General features: G+C 50.9%; 1 protein-coding gene across 2 annotated transcripts in view; it reads right to left on the reverse strand.

Moving 5' to 3' along the window:
* Nucleotides 1-6370: 6370 nt before the first annotated feature.
* The window catches only part of DENND1A (DENN domain containing 1A), a 154344-nt gene continuing 142121 nt past the window's right edge, over nt 6371-18593 (reverse strand). Inside the window, exons 20-23 of one of the 2 annotated variants that reach the window (XM_088525394.1) lie at nt 14960-15048; nt 9397-9525; nt 7925-8180; nt 6371-7777 (exon numbers count right to left, since the gene is read on the reverse strand). In XM_088525394.1, the coding sequence (XP_088381520.1) occupies nt 6482-7777; nt 7925-8180; nt 9397-9525; nt 14960-15048 (1770 nt within the window). In that variant the 3' untranslated portion in view covers nt 6371-6481. The remainder of the gene's footprint in view (nt 7778-7924; nt 8181-9396; nt 9526-14959; nt 15049-18593) is intronic. The other variant, XM_088525395.1, reaches the window with a different exon arrangement.

Here is an 18593-nt window from a genome sequence, read left to right on the forward strand (position 1 = left end):
GGGAGCTGGTGCCGGGTCAGGGCTGCTCCGTAACACCCTGTTCTACCGCAGCAGCCAGCGTGGGCTCAGCTCAGCAACTCCTCCGTGCTGGGAGCAGTCGGGGCTGCAGGGACTGCCCTGCTCCTTGCAGCCGTCGCAGCCCTCGCGATTGCCATGAAGAGACGCAGAGCAACTCAGGGAACCTACAGCCCGAGCCGGCAGGAGAAGGAGGGGGCGCGCGTGGAAATGTGGAACGTTATCAAGATGCCACCAACCGAGCGGCTCATCTAGGACCCGGGCGTCATGGGCGAAGGGCCGTGTCCCCAGCAGCCGCTCGCTGCTGCCCTGCGGTGCGCTTTAGGCTAGCACAGCATCGCTTTAAGCTACTTCCTAGGCTGCAGGCAGCAGCATTCACCTGCTGGAACAAGCTGGTTTGGGCGTGTTATTGCAGTGCTGTTCTTAAGACTTGTATAAAATCAGTCTGCCAGCAAAAGCAATAAAAAAAAAAAAGTAGGGGTGGGGGAGAGGTCAGTTCTGCTGAGTTTGGTGGAGGCTGGGGAGGAAGGCGTCGTACCTGTGGCAGCAGAGGGAGGTACAGGGGCTGCTAAGAGCAAATACCCATCCTGGAGGGTCATCAGCAGGAGCGAGGGTAGGGCCCAGCTGTACCATGTCCAGTGGATTTGTGTCCCTCGGTCCTTGGAGGGCTGGTGTCTGCAGTAGCTGCCCCTGCCTTGCAGTCAGCACACAGGTAAGTCGGGGAGGCCTCGTCATCGCGGTGCCCGCGAGGGTGGGCGCCTCCGCGGCAGCACCAGGAGCCGCAGCAGAGCCCCCACCCCGTTTGCAGAAACCAGCACAGGGCTAGTGTTAGACACTGCTACAGCTTTTCCTAAGTCTAAAGCACAGGACAGTATTAAGTGCCTTTGTGAGAGTGAACTACCAGTTCCAGTATTAAATTTCCTGACTGGAGGCTGTTTCTGTGAAGAGGCAGTGGCCACTGTTTGCTCGGGCTTTACGGCCGCTGCAGCAGGCTGGGTTTGCAGCTGCAGTGTGTGCCCTGCCCCGGAGCAGAGGCCGGAGCTCGGGCGGCACCAAGTGACTGCAGAACAGACCTGAGCGAGCGACTGCCTCCGTGTTTGCTTGAACATCAAGTATTTGCTCGGAGGAGGAGCAGCAGGTGTGTCACAGCCCGTGCCTCTCCGGCCAGATTCCATCGTGTTTGCCTCGGCTCTGCCCCGGAGTGGAGTTCACGCGGGTTAACTCCTGTACTGAACTGCCCCATGAAACCGAGCCTTCTCCGTCACGCAGCAGTTAGGTTCCTCTTCCCTCTGGAAGGGCTGTTCCGTGGGGGATGCTCTTCCTCATATTTTGGGGTACAGCGTGTGTGTGTGTGTGTGTGACGGTGCTTGAGCAGAACGTGGCAGAGCAGGGCAGAACAATGAACCAGCAGCCCCACTAAGGCCCCAAATGATCACTATTGCATGGTAATTGCTACAAGTATCAGTAAGAAATATTTTAGAAAGCAGTGTCTGCTTTTATCTCTGTACTAAGAGATAAAGTACTGCATCTAAGTACTGTTAACAAAGAGGGTGTGAAACGGCTCACCAGAGCTCCATGCTATTGGGTATTGTTCTAAAAAATCCTACACCATTTTGCTCTTGCAGAAAGAGCAGAATATATATTTATATATATATATATATATAAAAACTCCTGTTATCATAATTCTGGAAGTCTAAAGCAAAGGACCTAGTAAGGTTGGGTCTTTCCCCTTACAAATACATGTTCTGCTTTCACGCCATTGTTGAAGAAAATTTGGGGAAAGTGAATGAAAATTAGCCAGTAAGGCAATTAATACTTTATGTGTGGTATCACTGCCTCTTTAATATTAAACAGTTGGCAGAGCAGGCAGTGATCACACGCTGGACATGGTCTGGACCTATTACTGAAGAAAGCAATGCCCTAATTTCAGTTTGGTGAGGTTGCTTTTGTTTATTAGTAATAATACTGGTGTTAATTGCATTTAACTTAAGAAATGGCCCATCCGCTGGGCCCCTGCATCCTCTGCCCTGCACATACCCGCCCAGTCGGGGGGTTGTGCCCCCGTAATGATGTTTGACAAAACTAGAGCAAGCCTAGAGTAGAGCTCAGCGTGCCCCAACGCAGCCCGCCCTGACAGGCCTTGCCAGGGGAGGTTTTGCTTTCATGCTCCACTCCATTTGTTATGTCTAAGTAGAAAAATGAAGGCTGCAACAGGATCTAAATGAACCAGTATTATTCCAGCTTGGGTTATTCTGAGAAGAAAAGTGCGTTACAGGACCTGGCTATTACTGAGCTGCTGAAATTTTCTGAAAAAGAGCAAGAAGCTACAGCAACCAAGGGCAGTAGGTAAAGACATGGAAAAACCAGCCTGGAGGCAGAGGGGAGCAGCGAGTCCGTCTGCAGCCGCTGCTGCTGCTCGTGGGCTGCAGGAAGATGCAGCTCAGTTGCTGTGCGGGATTAGCAGAGCAGGTTATTTTTCTGTAAGCACCCAAAGCCAATACTAGCAAAAGCGCTAAAATACTTCGTCAGTGTCTTGAGCATTTCTGCAATATAATTTATGAAAGTTGTTTTTCAGTAATGAATTTAACTTTCTTTTGATATTTAATTTTTGAATATATTTTTTCACAAAACTGAACTTGCTGTAGATAATGATCATGATCCTGATTTTTTTTGTAATTGTAAATTTTATAATTTGTAAAAATTAGAATGGTTCTTGAAGGATATTACAATTAAAAAATAGTTTGTTACCTTAACTTGTGATTGATTGTTTTTGCTAAATATTGATTTTCCTAGGGGACAGATTTTACTCCCTAATGCATGCAGTTTACACAGCACCTCAATGCTACTTTTGCACTTAACATTTTATTAGACCTCTGATACTTTGATCACACCCCGGAGTCACCGTGACCTGCGAATTTCAAACACTCAGGTTGTTCCAGACCGTTCCCTGTAGCAGCAGATCCTACTGCCCCGGGCGGCTCCGACCCGGCCACGCAGCCACCGGGGGCTGCACTTGGTGTCTCCTAAGAAACCTCCCTGGGGAAACGCACGCAGTTTTTGCTAATAATAAAGAAGCAAACTTTCATGGTAAATTTATACACCACAGTGCAACATGAGCTCTGCCTATAGGCAGTGCCCTCTCACCAATTTTATGCTTCCAAAAAATGGAGAGATTCATATAAAACAGTTACTCTGCAAAGCTCTGTATCTCAATTCAAGCAATTAATTTTACAGTACTACAAAATAAAAGTGTTTTTGTGTGTTTTTTATTGTTTTACGATGCCCCTGCCCCATCCACTCAGCCTAAAGGGTGGAGAGTTGCACAGGAGGGCAAAGTAAAAATTTCCAGAGGTGGGTGTTGAAAGCAGCAGCAGCACATGGATGTCTTGTTCAATACTACCCAGTTTAATCTGCTGATGCTGGAAGAGTCACTTTGCTCAGCAAGCCTGTATGGTAAATGTACAAGGAGCAAAAGGCGTTAAAAACAACCTACAAATAGCCTAGAATCCAAGAGCCTCCCAACCTCCACGAAGCCCCCGCTGCAGACGGGGGCAGCTTAGGAAGCTCTCAGCTCTCAGTTAGTTCCATGGGCGTTTGGAGACCGACCACGGAACATTCATTTACCAAAAGGACGTTCCGTGCACACAGCTTTCCTCAGGGAGTCACTGGATCAGCGGTTTGTCACGGTTGGTTAAAGGGATATTAATTTCCCCTAAACTATCAGCTGTTTGTTACTGACAGACTCCAACCACCTCTAAGCAGAGCGAAAACCGGGCAGATGTCGGTCTCCTTTTTTTTTTTTTTTTTTTTAAATACACACAAAAAGGAAAACAAAGAAATACAAACAGCTCTGACCATCCACTGCGTGCTAGGAAAAGCAGCCCTAGTATGTATAGAGACATCACAGACATCTGATAATTAATGCCGGTCTATAAGGCACCGAGCCAGAGGAGCTCAGCAACAAAACGCTCATGTGTCTCGGCAGCAAAAAAAACTGGGATCCACTGGAAAAACGGTCAGCAGTAACTGCTGGTGGGTCTAGCTTGTACAAGCAAACAAGTACTGCGAGTACTAGAAAGTGTCTAATGCTGAAGTCCTGTCACTGAAAAATACCTGACAAAAAATATATAGATATATATAGATAGATATATAAATAGATATATAGGCAGCAGATTGCATCTCATACTAGTTTAGTGCAAAAATGAAAAATACCGTTAGTGTCTCGCACAGGGGCCTGCTTGCACCCAGGCAGACGCCGATGTCTGACACTTGCGAAGGAATCGCACCCAGATCCAGAGTTTGAACAGGACCAGACCCAAGTGGGGCCTGCGGTGGGTTCAGTCCTTTATCAGGAGCCTGCGGCCCCGTCCCGCACGGCCCTGCCCGGCCGCTGGGACGGGGTGATGCCCCCCCCAGGCCTGGAAAAACCACAACCCAACCCCAAGGAGGGCTCTGTGTGTCTGAAAACCCTCCACCTCCATAGAGAATCAGCCCCCTGTTTTGGCGTTACGCTGCACAATGTGGGCAGTGGGAAACCCTAAACAGAGATGGAAAATGATGTGCACCAGTACAGACAGACCTGAGCATTTTCCTATTTAATTGAGCATGTGTAATAGGATACTCAGTATATAGTCAATGAACAACTTTTTAAAAATTAAAAAAAAAAAAGATATGTGAAATCCAAGTGCCAAGTCATACGCAGAGCTTCCCGGGGCTTATACAGACCTGCCATCATTGGAAACGTTTTATGATCTGGCTCATAGCAGAGGAGAACTGAAATTCCAGACTGGCCTCAGTGCTTCTACATAACAGGAACAGTCTCAACATTGCATTAGACTCGAGATGCTTTACTATGCAATACCAAAACCAGCCGTCTTCCAACACAAGAAGAAAATACAAATCCAACTGCGTGGCTTGTAAGAACAACGGTACTTACAGAAATAGAGCTATATGAATACAATACTAACGTCTTTCCCAAACTGTTGGCATTTCAGATATTATTTTTCTTTTGTATTGCACAGACTCAAACGCATAGACAGCCATTTTCATATATTAGAGTAAGAAAATCTCCAAGATTATATGAATAAAATAGATACATTGGATAATTCAGATAAAGCTTTACAAGAATCTCCCATGTGTCCAAAATGATTTCTTTCACTTTATCAAAGGCTTAATGGTGATGTGATTTTTTACCTCTCCTAGAGGAACGTTTTAAATCAGATTGTGCCAAATACAAAACAAAGCAAAAAAAAAAAAAAAAAAAAAGCACCACTTAAGTAACACAAAAAGATCACTGCAAAGACTGGTTTTAAAAGAGATGCTGAGAGTAAGATAAAGCTACTTAAGAACACTACTGCCTCCGAAAGTGTCTGGAAACCCAGGCCGAAGGGGCGCTTCAGCCTGCGCCGCTCCTTGCCCGGGCCGGCTCCAGCTGAGGTCCTGCTGCGCCGGCATTCCCGGCTCCCCGGAGCGGCCGTCCCTCCGGGAAGGGCTTTTCCCAGGGCACAACCCCAGGCAGGGGACAGGCACCTCCCCCGAGCTGGGCGCCTTCATACCACAATTTCCCTCTTTTTTTTAATAGTCAAGTAAGATAGTTACAGCTCATTCATGTACTGCCAGCTATAACATTTATATATAATACTAACATACACTTGCATAAGGAGTAGGATACACTTTATGAATGCCATTTTGTCTGTAATTAAAAAAAAAAAAAAAAGGAAAAGACAAAGGAAATAAAGCAGCAAAGCGCTTGCTGGTGTTTCCAGTTCCCCGCAGAGCCCCGGCCCTGCTCCCCGCGGCAGCCGCCTCCGCGCCCGGGGGGCTCCCCACGGCCACGGGCTGCTCTAGCGGACAAGGAAATTAAAAATCTATGACAAAAACTCATCCAACTGCACAAGCCAAATGGCTCCCTCTGTTTCCAGAGGGGACAAACTCAACCTAAACCTTGTGGATTGACTCAGCACAGCCCCCAGGCCCCGCTCTGCTCGGGGCACTTGGTGTGTGTGGCCCCCTCCCCGCCAAACCCTAAGGCCAAACTAACTGACCTGGACACCGTCCACGCGGGCAGCAAGAAAACCCCCCCGAGCACCAGGGTGCATCGTGCTCCGAGCTGTGCTGAGGGCTGGAAATACAAGGGAAGGGGCCACTGCTGCTGCAGCAGAACTGGCTAAAAACCTGGAATTGGAAAACCCAACCAAATCCCAACCCTCTTGGTGCTTTGGTCAGTGCAGGAGTCACCGGAGTGTTCAGTGATGGAGTGAGGAGCAAGATACCAGCTGCAGGGACCAGGCTGGTGCTGGGGCTCCCAACAAAAAACTCTGGGCAAAAAGCACTGCGAATCGCAGCCCGGCAGCCATCCTGGCTAAGCCTTCTGTAAGAACATACTTGGTTTTATGCTGGCGCAAAACACAAAATAAAAGAGAAACCCTGTCGATCCCCAAGGCACATCAAAAGGCCATTGGGAGTCTTACTCAAAGGTTTCCCATCGCTTTCTGAGCTGTTCAACCTTACCTGGTGTGGATGATACCTCTTGCTTTGTCTTTTTTAACAACTCTTCAAATGGATCTCTTGTCTCCTCAGATTTGGAGGGTTTTAACACTGACTCTAAGCCCTTAGCTGGCCTGGAAGGGATCAGAGGAGGTTCATTAGACAGGAGAGCTACTCCTTGCTTGGTATCTACCTTCGAACTGGACTGTCCCAGCTGCGACGTTCGGGTTTTGGAAGGGCCGCTCGCACACGCTGGCTGCAGAGAGCTCGTTGGAGAAAGGCTGTGGCTCTGCAGCAACAAGGAGCTGGCGGGCGGCACAGCAGGAGCCTGGCTGAACAGGTTGGGCATGGACAGAGTTGAAATGTTTGGCTGAGGTCTCTGTGGTTGGTAGAACCCAGAATTAGGGGCTATAAAGCTCGCGCTATAGGCATGACCCAGGGAGGGGGCGAACGAGCCCCGCGGGGGTCTCACTAGAGACACCGAGAGGGCTCCCGGCACTGTCTGTGTGAAGGGGTTCGGGGACGGCTGTAGAAACGGGGGCGCTGGGGAGGGGTAGCCGAGCGGTTGGGCGAACGCGGCAGCCGGAGGGGGCACCAAGTCACTTGCCACCGCGGCAAAGCCTCCCGCGGCCGAGCGGTGCGGGCCCGGCTGCGGGCTCGGGCTCTGCCAGGTGGCTGTTTTTAGCGGATCCAGCAGGCTGAGAAGGTAGTCGCTTTCATTGCCTGCGTTATCCGTCTTCACCTTGACAGGCTGCAGCATCTCAGCAGTGCTGGGAGCACTGGGCAAGAGCTGGGATGGATGAGTGGAGTAACCTACAGGCTGCTGCATTTCAGGGTCTCGGGACACACTACCAAGTCCAAAGGGCTCTGGGATAAGATCTGAAACCAAAGGGCCGCGGCCCGTAGTGTGAGTGAGAATTTCTGTGGACGCTGCTGGAGTCTGGTGCTTGGAAGGCCGGGGTGCTGGTGGCGGCGGGACTATCCCCAGCTCCGGCGTCTTCCTGCCCTGGGGCCGTGGGATAGTGATGTTCCCCTGCGGAGCGGGGCTCGCGTCGTCCCTCTCTGCAGGCGCCACCGCGTTGTCCCTGCTGCGCGGCCGCCTCGTGCTGGGCACGGCGTTCCCCAACGCGGTCAAGGGCCTTTCTGGCGAGCTCTGGGAATACTTGGTGGGAATAGCCATGTCATCATGGCCCATGCTCCACAGCTTGTTGTAGGGGTGCGAGAGCTTCACGCTTGGCACTATCCTGTTCCTCTCAGACGTACCAAGATCCATTCTCTGCAAAAAAAGCATAAAATGTGTTAGCATCTACTCACCTCACAGCACACATCACACTGGAAAACGGATGAAACTCCCCAACGACACGAAAACGCTTCCCAAAGGATAAAGCAGGGCAGAGCGCAGAGCGTGAAGGCCTCTCCCCACCTGGTAGTCGAACGTGCACCGCTCGTCCCCCTCTTCCTTGGGAGTCCGCAGGTCCTCCAGGCTCTTGGCTTGGCTGAGAGGCTGCGGCTGCGTCTCCACGTCCAAGCTGGGGAAAATGTCCTCGAGGAGGCTGACGCCGGCGGCCCTGCCCGCGGGGAGCGGGCTCGGCGGCCGAGCCCCTCGGCCCTGCTCCGGGCTGGCAGCCTCTTCGCCATCGGCGCTGTCCGATTCCTTCAGGGCCCGGTAGGGCTGCGGCCTGGGGGACAAGAAAGCAAACGTCAAGGCGCCTGCATGAGCCTTTCGAGTCTTTTTTAAAGCAAGCAGCTCCTGAGGAGCTTGAAGGCTTTCTCAGAAATCTCATGGGTGGCAGGACACAGTTTACGGGGGGCCTGGTGACCCGCTGGCGTGTGAGCGAAGGGACGGAGGGCGGGAGGACATGCAGGGACGCGCCGGCACGGGGGGTTCTGCAGGAAGGGACGTGCTGGGAGCGGAGCGGACGGGCTGCCCTGCCCCACGGCTCTCGCTGGGCGCCCGGGTTCGCTCGCTTGCTTCGAGCCAGCCCAGCGCAGAGCATAACGCCAAGCGCTTTCCTGCAATAATTGGGAACGCTGTGCAGGGGGCCAGCGATTATATCGGTGTCATCTCATCACGAAACAACACAATCCATTATGGAGACACCTACTTTACATTTCCAGCCAGGACCTAGTTACGAGGCTGCCTTTCTCCCCCGCACCTCGGCGCAGGCTGCGCGCGGATTTGCATCGCGCTGCGCGCAGAGCGCACGGCACAACCCGCCGCCAATTAGCCCGGAGAAGTGCCACGCTCCCCGCCGTGACTGGCACTTGACGGGCAGGCAGTTCTACCGCGGCATTTAAGCACGGTTTTCAATTAAAAAAATATTTGTGAGACCCCCAAAACAAAGATAATATGGAAGAATCCTCTTCTTTCCATACTGTGTTATAATACATCCGTGTAACGCAAATTTCCAGGCAGAGCCCACCCTGCACCGTTGGCCAAGGTAAAGGGAAGGCAGTGAGTGCCAGGGTGGCACCGCGGCAGAGGGCAGCGCGCGGCCCTGCACCAAGGGCTGTTCTGCTCACCAGGAGCGGGGAACTTTCCTTCTCCTGCATTTTCCCTCCTACACAGGGTCCAGCCCCTCCTGCCCTCTGCTCCCTGCAGGCCCCCAAACCCGCGGCCCCCAGGAGAGGCCTGGGCCGCTCGGAAGGCGCTTGGAGCCGGGGGACAGGGGGGCCGGGCGCGAGCCCCGTCCCTGCAGGGCTGCACAGGGCACCGGCCCTCGCGGGTGCCGCCAGGCAGCCCAACCCCGAGCGGCAGCGACGTCAACCCCTCGCCAGGGGCTGCGCGAGGACCGCGGGAGCGGGTCGGAAATTCCAAGCAAAGGAGCAGCAGCCCAGAGCCGGGAGAAGCCGTTGCGCAAGGCCCGAATTAACACGAAAGGAAACAGGAGAGACCATTCGAAAGGAGCAGAGAAGAAAAAGTTTTCAGAGAAGCCACAGACAGGATCCTCTTCCTGCCGAAATTCATCATCAGAGGAGTCCTCAGAGAGGAAGACCGTATAGTGTCGCATGGGCTTTACCAGGCTGAGGGAGACAGGGAGAGAAAAGCAAGTTACCAAGTGTCACACCCGGGCGGCAGGAGAGACCCCGGCCTCTCTCGCAGGAGCCGGGGGTCCCCGCGAGCGCTTCCAGGTGCGGCCCGAGGGCCGGGCGCTTCTGCCACCGGGGACAGCAGCCCTGCAGGGCGCAGACACGGAGCGCGGAGGCTCCGGCTGCGACAGGGCCGGCACCGGGACGCGCGAAGGGCCAGAGACCCCGAGGGCCGAGGCGCAGGCACGCGGCAGCCCGGGGGAAGCGACGGGGCCAAAGCAGCCCCAGACCCCGTCGCGCCGCCGGCCACAGCGGGGACACGAGGGGGACCCGCAGCGTCTGCGCTCGCACCCGCGCGCGGCGTGACCGTGCCCGGTTAACTCCCCCGTTAGCGGGAGGCGCTGCCCGGCCGCCTCCCACGCTCTTCCCGATGTTTAGCCGAACACGGCTGCGGTTAGCACCGGCATGTGACAGCGCTGACAGCCGCGGCTGTTCCTTTTTAAACACCGTGTCAGCAACACGGCGCAATAACGCCGGGGATGCGCTCCACGGCTCCGCGCGCCGCGCCGAGAGCGCCCGCTCCCTTTTTAATGAGGAAGATCTGCATCTCGGGAGCTTTTTTCATGTGTCAGGATGCATGGACAAATCAGCAGCACATCATGCTGGCCAAAAATGAAATGCTGACAAATGTAGATATTTCAAATTTAATTGACACCTAAATGTACTTGAGATAAAAAAAAAAAAAAAATAGATCCAGAACACATGAGCATAGGATTTGAGCATTAATAAGGAGATTTCAGTAATAATTTTGAATTTGTGCATTTTACTAACCACTTTGCTTTTTCCTGATTTGCACCCCCTCAAAGGGGTTGGGTGGAGACTGGACTTGTTTTCATTAGTCTCTTACCAAGGGCTTCCCACGTTTGAGAGAGGATTTTGAGATTTGGGGTTATTTGGATTTATTTTTATCTTTTTTTTCAAGCTACACAACCACCCTAGGGACCTAGGACATTTGTCCCTCTTACGACAGCCAAATGAAGAGAATGAGGCTCTGGATGCACCGGCTTTCCCTTCCAATGCGGCCCAGGACCCCGGCTCCGCACGCAAGGCGGGCGGCGCCCGGCCCTGCGCGTTGCAGCCGCGCAGGACACGTAAGCGCGAGCTAAGGAAACACTAAAACACTTGATTTTTAGAGTGTCGCCTTGCATACTGCGACGCTGTGACACTGCCAGCAGCACAACACCAAGAAACCCCAAATACGTGTGCGCCGGCGGCGGCGCAGCCTGCGGGGCGGGCGGCAGAGCGCGGAGCTGCCCGCACGGAGCCGTCCCGACGCCGGGCCCGCTCCCGCTCCCGCGCGGCTGGGGAAGCCGTAATGAACTGCCGCAGCACTGACACCGGCTCAGCCGGCCCCGCAGCCTTTTGACACGCTGTTAATTGCGAGCCTGACCCTCTGATTTCCTATTTTAATTTCCACCCACTCCGTGTGCCCTGGAAGGCGGCGAGGCAGCACTTAGAGACCTGGAGCCGCTGGAAGCCTATTTGGCAGTTAATAGGAAACCTCGCTGCGGTGTAAGAGAGAGCTCTCAAAGAACTGCCTCTCTGCTAAAAAGTGCAGCCCCTTATTGCTCTGAACAACCAATTTGTGTGTAAAGAGGCATGTCCCACGGGTTTAGGATTGCCCCGGGGGGTAATCCAGCACTTTCTGAGCTCGCAACTACAAATTCTTCCTGTTATTGTATAGCTAAAAAAGTTTTTAAATTATACATATTAGACTTAATGACAAGTGTGAAGAATATTTCTACTTCATAAACCTTTCTGGCTTTCAATTATTGATAAAATGGTAAACTGCCTGGGTCTGAAAAGCTAGTAACAGGGTTGAGTATGGAAAGAAATTTCTCATTGAACTGAAGCTCCTCCTTGAGAACACACCTGAACATCCAGGAAAAGTAACAGGCTAATAAGTAACTTGGAGCCACTGCAATTAAACTAAGGACTTTGGTGAAGCTTTATCTAGGAGAAGCCCCCTCTCTGCCCTGCCCTGAGCAGGGGATTTCATGGGCCCTCCCGCGAGCTGCAGCCCGGCGCCCCGACGTGAACGCGAGCGCAGACACGAGCGGTCCCGCTGCACTGCGGGACCTGCATCCCGCGCAGGAGCCCCCGTCCCACCCCGGCACGTTTGGGTGAGCGCCCAGGGCACCTAACGGCTCTCGCTGGCCCCTGCTGCCGAGGGGCCCCGCGCCATCCACGCTCTCGTGCCCATCTCGAGGGGCTCCTGAGCCTTCCGCCACCCAAAGCAGCGGCGCTGAAGCAGCCCGGCCCCTTCTCCTGCTCCTGCTCAGCTTCGGAAAGGCCCCGAGGGGTAACAGCCCCTTTGCCACACAGCACAAGGGCAAAACACCCCCACGGCTCTCGACGGGGGGCAGCTCTGGCCCTCCAAACCAGTCGGTGATTGGGAGCAAGGCAGCACCAGCCGGCAAAGCAAAGGGGCCCAGCGCAGACCCAGCACCACCTGCTCAAGCCGCCGGGGACAAGTTTTTGCTCACGCATGTCTGAACTGACCTGTTTTTGTGGGAATCCCACCGGATCCTCACAACCAGCCCTCCCCAGGGGCCCGCGACCCCTGGGACAATTCGCCCCAGCATTTCGTGACCTCCTCCGCACGCTTCGAGGTCAACCCTCACCTTTCCTGCTCGCCTGCAGTTTCGGAGCAGCCCAGGTCCCGAACGCTGGGAGCAGAGGGGGGTTTCCCTCTGGAGCACTTCGTCTTTAACAAAACAAGCATGGACTTACCCTTAAAAAAATGAGGCGGGTAAAACCTCTACATGCTTTCTGAATACCCAAAAGTTAGAGATGAAAATTACAAAGCAAAGAAAAATAGCCACCACCTTCCCCACACACCAGAACAAATCAAAGAGTAAAGGAATCTTCTAGCTCTTTCCCTATTTGCTTTTTAGTCTAAAAGATGAGAAATTCAACTGTTCAGCGTACAGAAAACACTAAAGGAGAATGCTGCTTTAGTCCTCCTCCATCAGGCTTTAAGCCAAGGTGGGTTTGGATTCAGCTTAGCACTACCTGAGACTGGTAAAGCCGATGTCCTTTTGTTACAGCTAAACAGGTCTCACAGACTGTGTCCAGAGGACGTGGTGGAAGGACAGCAGCGCCGCGGGGCCCATCTCCACCAGCCCTGCTCCCTCCTGCCGCCTCGCTCCTGTGGAACCCTCCAAGCAGCCACTGCTGGCTCCAGCACAGGGCTCTGCCACCAGCCACGCAGCAGGAGAGCTGCCAGGGGCCGTCCTGCCACCTGAGGGCAATCACAGCAAGGACTAACGCGCCGCAGCTGTGCGGGGCGCTGCGGCTCAGCTGGGAAGGGCCGAGGCGGGCACTGTGCCGCCAGGATCACTGCTAGGAGGAGCGCTCCTGGCTTCATTCCACGTCTGAAGGATGGAGGGAATCTCAGGGAAATTACTCAGGAAGAAAAGTCAGTCACCTATGGCTACCAAAAATCTTCCATTGCTTTTGCATATTGTCACCGATCCCCTCTCAATGCAGCAGCCCTGCGGTTCACTCTGTGAAAGAAGCTGAGTTGTACAGAGTCACTTATAACTCAGTGCAATGATCTTCAATCAAAAAAACTTATTTAATTCTATCTACTACTAGTATTAACACAAATACTATGTTTATCAACCATTTTTATGTTATTTCTATTATTCTGCTACTGTTAGGAATTGAAAATAAATGTGAGCAGTATGCCACGCCGGAATGCCAGGCAGGTTTTAGCTCCAAACATGCCTCATCTACCACCTGAAATGTGTATCACAGCTAAGTGGATTTAGTTGTCCTCCAGGTATGCACTGAGCCATCAGATTATCCAGCCAAGAAAGAAAGACTTAAAAAAAAGCCTAAAATCCATTATAACCTTTGTGCAGCTACCCCATACCCACAACCCCATGTGAGCTGCTGCAGGATTTGCAATCTGCTCCACAAGAGGGCAACCAAATTCCACCACAAAACGGATAAATCATTCGGTGTATTTTAAAAGTGACCATTCATTTTTACCTAAACCCCCAAACATCTCTCCATGCTCGTGTAAGGGCTCCTCACGATATGAACATTTCAGTACGTGTTCTCAATGGGAAGAATTTGGCCATCCCAAATTATACAGAGGACAGCTGGAAAACACTAGAGCATTCCTCTGTCCAAGGAGGAAACCAAAGATGCCTCACGCGCAGGAAACACCAGTTTAAGCTTTTCACATGACTTGGAAAAAGGATCCTGGCCCTGCTGCCTGCTGCTTCAGCTCATGCTCAATTGCTCCCGCAGGAGAGCAGACGGCTCTGTCCCTGCTCCAGCCGTAGTTTGCAAGACACCTTTTCTGCCTAAGATCAACGGCCCCTGGCAAAACGCCCGGCCTTTAAGATTCCCAAATTCAGAACTGAAATGAGGCAACCTGCATATTCAGACACATAGGAAACTCAGCTAACTGCTACCAGACTTTGTATTGGAGCAGAACTTGGTGCTCTTTTGTACTTCCAAACACGTTAAATAGCTACACTCAGAAAGAATCCAAATAACTTTGAACCAAAACAGGATATCAATGCAGCATACAGGTATATGGCTAAAGGCAATAGTGTATTTTATGCTATGTTGGTAAGCTACCATATATTCATTTTCCTCTTACTTTTTTTACTTGATGGCATACTGTTTAACTCAATTACGGCTAAATATTATGAAAATCAGCAACAATACCCAGTAGCATCTTTTCAAAAAGTGCTTCCATTTGTGACTTTCATGGAAGCATCTGAAAAATCCCTGTGAGAGCAGCAGAGCTGGTGAAGGCGACGTGCTCGCGGCACTGGCAGGCGGCTCCAGCAGCACAACTTACCTGGCACTTTACCCCGTTGGCCCCGTGGGCAAACCCAAAGCATCGACAAATGAGCCAGTGCTAAGCAGGACAGTGGAGCTCCGAAGGCCTCGCTCCGAAGCTCGACACGCAGCGGCGGCTGCCGGAGCGCTAACGAGCACGAGCCGCAGCCCGCGCTGGAGCAGGACCCCGGCAAAGCCGCAGCGGCGCGGGCAGCGCCCGGAGCAATGTGGTGTGCAGCACCGTGCAAACGCCTGCCCTCCTGCCCCAACAACAACGAACACACTGCCCCGAACCCAAAAACTTGCACTAAGCGTGCTGGTCAGATTGAGTGCGACTTGACACACCAGATTTCCCAAGTAATATTTGCTTTTTCACTACTCTTGTAAAACACCCGAAAATTTAAAAATAACCTTTTTTTTTTTTTGTCTAGTTCATGAAACTATTACTTCCATTTATAGGTTTTTGTGCTTTTGTTCTCTCCTTTGGCCGGGTCCAATTTTGAACATACGAGTCTGTAAACATCAGAGTATCTAAGGAGAAGCAGAGCAGCAAAGCACTTACTGTTCGGGACTCGAAACCGAAGTCCTTCGCCCTTCCACAGCAATATTGCTCTTAGGTCTCTTAACAACATGAGGTCTTGGAGGCCGGACCTATTACATGGAAGAAATTTCATCAAATACTTCAAGTTGATCAAACAAAAAGCAAAAATGACATTATCTTAAAAGCATCTTCCATTTAGAATTGCTTTTAAACTTTATTTTTATGTGCTACAATGAAGTTACAATTTTGTCAGCATTGATGTGAACAACAGCACCCAAGTCTTTTAACTTGTTAAAAGACTTTCCATAAAAAAAACACATTTCTGAGTCTTGAATGACTCACTTTTGTCACTGGCCATTAGCTTATAAGCCCAGAACTGAACAGTTACCTCAGTGTCCTGCTTGGTACAGGTTAAGCCTCTGGTAAAAGATTTCCTAAATGTGAACTTCATCAAAATAGTTAATTGAAACATTAGAAACAGAAACCCCAGTGTTTGGTTGTACATTCTATTGGAAATCAGAGTTGAGCTCTAGCACCACTGTGTACCTGCTTGTTCCTAACAAACCAGCTTCCGAAGCAAAGGATTTGTTGCAGGGAACACTAGGAACACCGTGGCACAGCCTACATGCTAGAACATGAAAAGCCTGCTCATTTTTCATTAAAAATAATGGTTCTTTTCAGTAGTTGGGTTTATCCCCACAGTTGCTACATTATGTTGGTGGATCTTCTTTCTGTTGTCTGCTTGCTGCAGAAGTGATGCTGCCATCAGTCCAGGCTTAAGTGACATATCCATCATCTTCTGAAATCAAGCTTAATTTTCCCATATACCTCCAGAAGCAAACAGGGTTCCCTTCAGGGAAAGGAATAAGCACGTGCTCACCGCGGAGGGTGCGTGGTGCCTCCCCATGCCGAAGAGGAATCCCGCTGCCGAGCGCAGCCCTGTGCGCCAAGCCGGGAATGCCCCTGCGCAGCACCAGGGCAGGCTGCACAAACAAGCTCTGCAGCTTTTGTTAGGCAAGAGCTGGCTTAGGGGAAACAAAGCCTAATGTGTTGGCTTAGCTGAATGCCGGCTGCACCAGGAATCCCCAAAGCCCTCAAATAAACGAAGGAACACGACTCCACCCCTGCTTCCGAGCCCTTAACAGCCACAGCAGAAGGGACGGTGCTAGCGGCCAGGCCGAGGCACTCTTCGGATGACGGCTGGATTTGTTTGCAATGATAGATGAGGGTTTCCCCCACCTCTGCTAGCTTTTAAGAATCATATTTTCTTGCAAGGAAAAAGCCAGCAGACTGTGCCTAGTGCTGAAACACTTCACAATGGTATGCAGGAGGTAACAGCAGGATTATTGTCTTGAATTTTCATTTCAAAGGAAACAGTGTACAACAGAAATGGTGAAGAAATTCAGAGATGCGCTGCCACTATTCCTTAGGAAAAAAGGTTTATAAAAAGGTCAGATGTTAAGGTCTTGAAGATCAGTCCCCACACAGGGCTGTTCCTCTCTACAATAAAGACAGCTTAAGAATGTGAATTTATGGCAGGAATGGAAGGATTAAGTTTGTGGCAACTTCAACTGAACTTGCAACGTGGTGAAACATGGGGAAAAGAACAACAGAGCTAATTAGACGAGCTGAGCTGTCAGAGTGCGGCTGAATGGCTCGGTGCCAACAAACAAAAGGAATGGGCTGGCAATCAGCAGGATCGATGAAGAATACTGCTTCATTAGGGTTGATAAAACAGAGCGAGGGAGCGAGGGAGAGCGCGTGCAGGAGGGGCAGGGAAGCCAGAGCGGCTGGGGGGAAGCGCATGAGAAGGAGAAAGGGAAAGAGAGAGGAAGAAAAAAACCTGTTTAATTAAATCGGAGCTGGAAGATGATGTGTAAAGCTGGCTTGTCATCATGCTGTGAACACTTTCACCTTTTGGGTGGTACCCTGGGGGCGTGATGGTGAGGAGGGAGAAAGATGAGAGTTTTGGATGGCTCCAGGGGGCTCGCGGAGCAGTGAAGTGCGGGGCGACATGCTAAGAGGGATTTCGAGCATTGTTCACGGGGAAAAGCAGGGAAAAGCCAGGAACCAAGCCAATTCCTTGCTGGATTTTGAGCCTTATGTAGCCAAATAGGCAGGGTTAAATGCATATCAAATGCAAAAGTATGAAAGAAATCCAATTATATGAGCATACAGCCAGGAGAATAAAGGTCACTATCCAGGACAGAAGGGTTAAATGTGCTTATTACAGTCCTCATCAACTTTTTTTGCATAATTATTTCATTATTACTTGTTTTTAAAAAACTGAATGAAGTTCTAAAGAGCCTCCATTAATCCAAACAGAACTGCATTAATCATAAGCAGCAGCCTTCTCTCTTCCACAGTACCTTCACGATTCATTTCCCAACAGCAGAATGTGAAGAACATATCTGTTAGGCTTCCTTAACCTTTCTTTGGTCTGTGTTTTCTTTTTATCATCGGTAATGACTCATGCTGCAAGCACTAGTGCCCATGGATTCCTCCTGGTAGCAGATACTTCCTGAAAACAGTAGGGATTTCTCCGCAACTTCGGTATTACATGGACTTGGCTGGAGGAGCAGGGGGACCCGGCCTCCTCCGTCAGGGCTTGCCGTAAAACACGAGGACAAATTGCTTCCCCATACCCACCTCTAACGTGTGCCAAGATTAAGAGGGTGAAAAAGCAGCCCGCAAAGTGTTATTTACATACATGAAAATGCATTTCATCTATTAAAAGCCAAATAACAGTTCTGAACAACAACAAATTTATGCATATTTGGTACAAGCATATTTTGGGGGAGTGATTATAATCATTTACATTTATCTGGAATTTCCTCTTGATGAATGAAGCATTTCTGTTCCACTTATTGGCACAGCTAGATGAATGCAACAGGAGCTTTTATTATTACATTTCCAACCTTATATCAATCACATTAGGAGCAGAGACAGTTGACACAAGCACATTATACTGAGGACTATTAATGTACCACAGCTGGGAGATTAAACAGCCTTAGCAAGATCCACTTTGGGGCAATAAACTGTTCAATCTGCGCAGTCCTGCTCGGGACTCGTGTGCCGGGAACGCCGGCGGGCTCCGGAGCCCCTGGGAAGCGCCCAGCAGCCCCCGGAGAGGCAGGGAAGTCTGTTCCCAGCACAGTGCGTGCGGGAGGGTCTCCCACCCCGGGCAGATCGAGGAGAACGCACACAAGCAGAGTGCCCGCTACCCTTTGCACACACACAGGACACAGCCTTCAGTGCAGGAGTCCAGAACAACTCTGTTAAGTCAAACACCCAGAGTTAAAGAGAGGGAGGAGAAGGAACACATGCTACTGAAACGTACCGAGGAACATGCACCACAGATCAAAAGTTAAAACACACCCAAGTGCATTTGTTAACCAGTCGCCGGCTCATCTACAACTAAATACTTTAAACAAGTTTTAGCAAGATTAGATTTGAAAACTTGCATCTCTCTCTTAGACGTGTGCATCAACGTACATGGAAGCAAGGAATAAGCTGTATTTGCCTTTTGGTGGAATTAAAATTCATGATGCAAAAATCCTGAATGGGATTAAACACCTCCCAAGCCTGCTGCAAAAGCAACACCCCTTCAAAACTATGTATTTCCTGAACTGAAAAGAGAGTCCCCGATGCAGAT

This window comes from Tinamus guttatus, unplaced genomic scaffold, assembly GCF_059628265.1.
Source record: "Tinamus guttatus ecotype Peru unplaced genomic scaffold, ASM5962826v1 Tinamus_guttatus_pri_ptg000226l, whole genome shotgun sequence".
NCBI lineage: Eukaryota > Metazoa > Chordata > Aves > Tinamiformes > Tinamidae > Tinamus > Tinamus guttatus.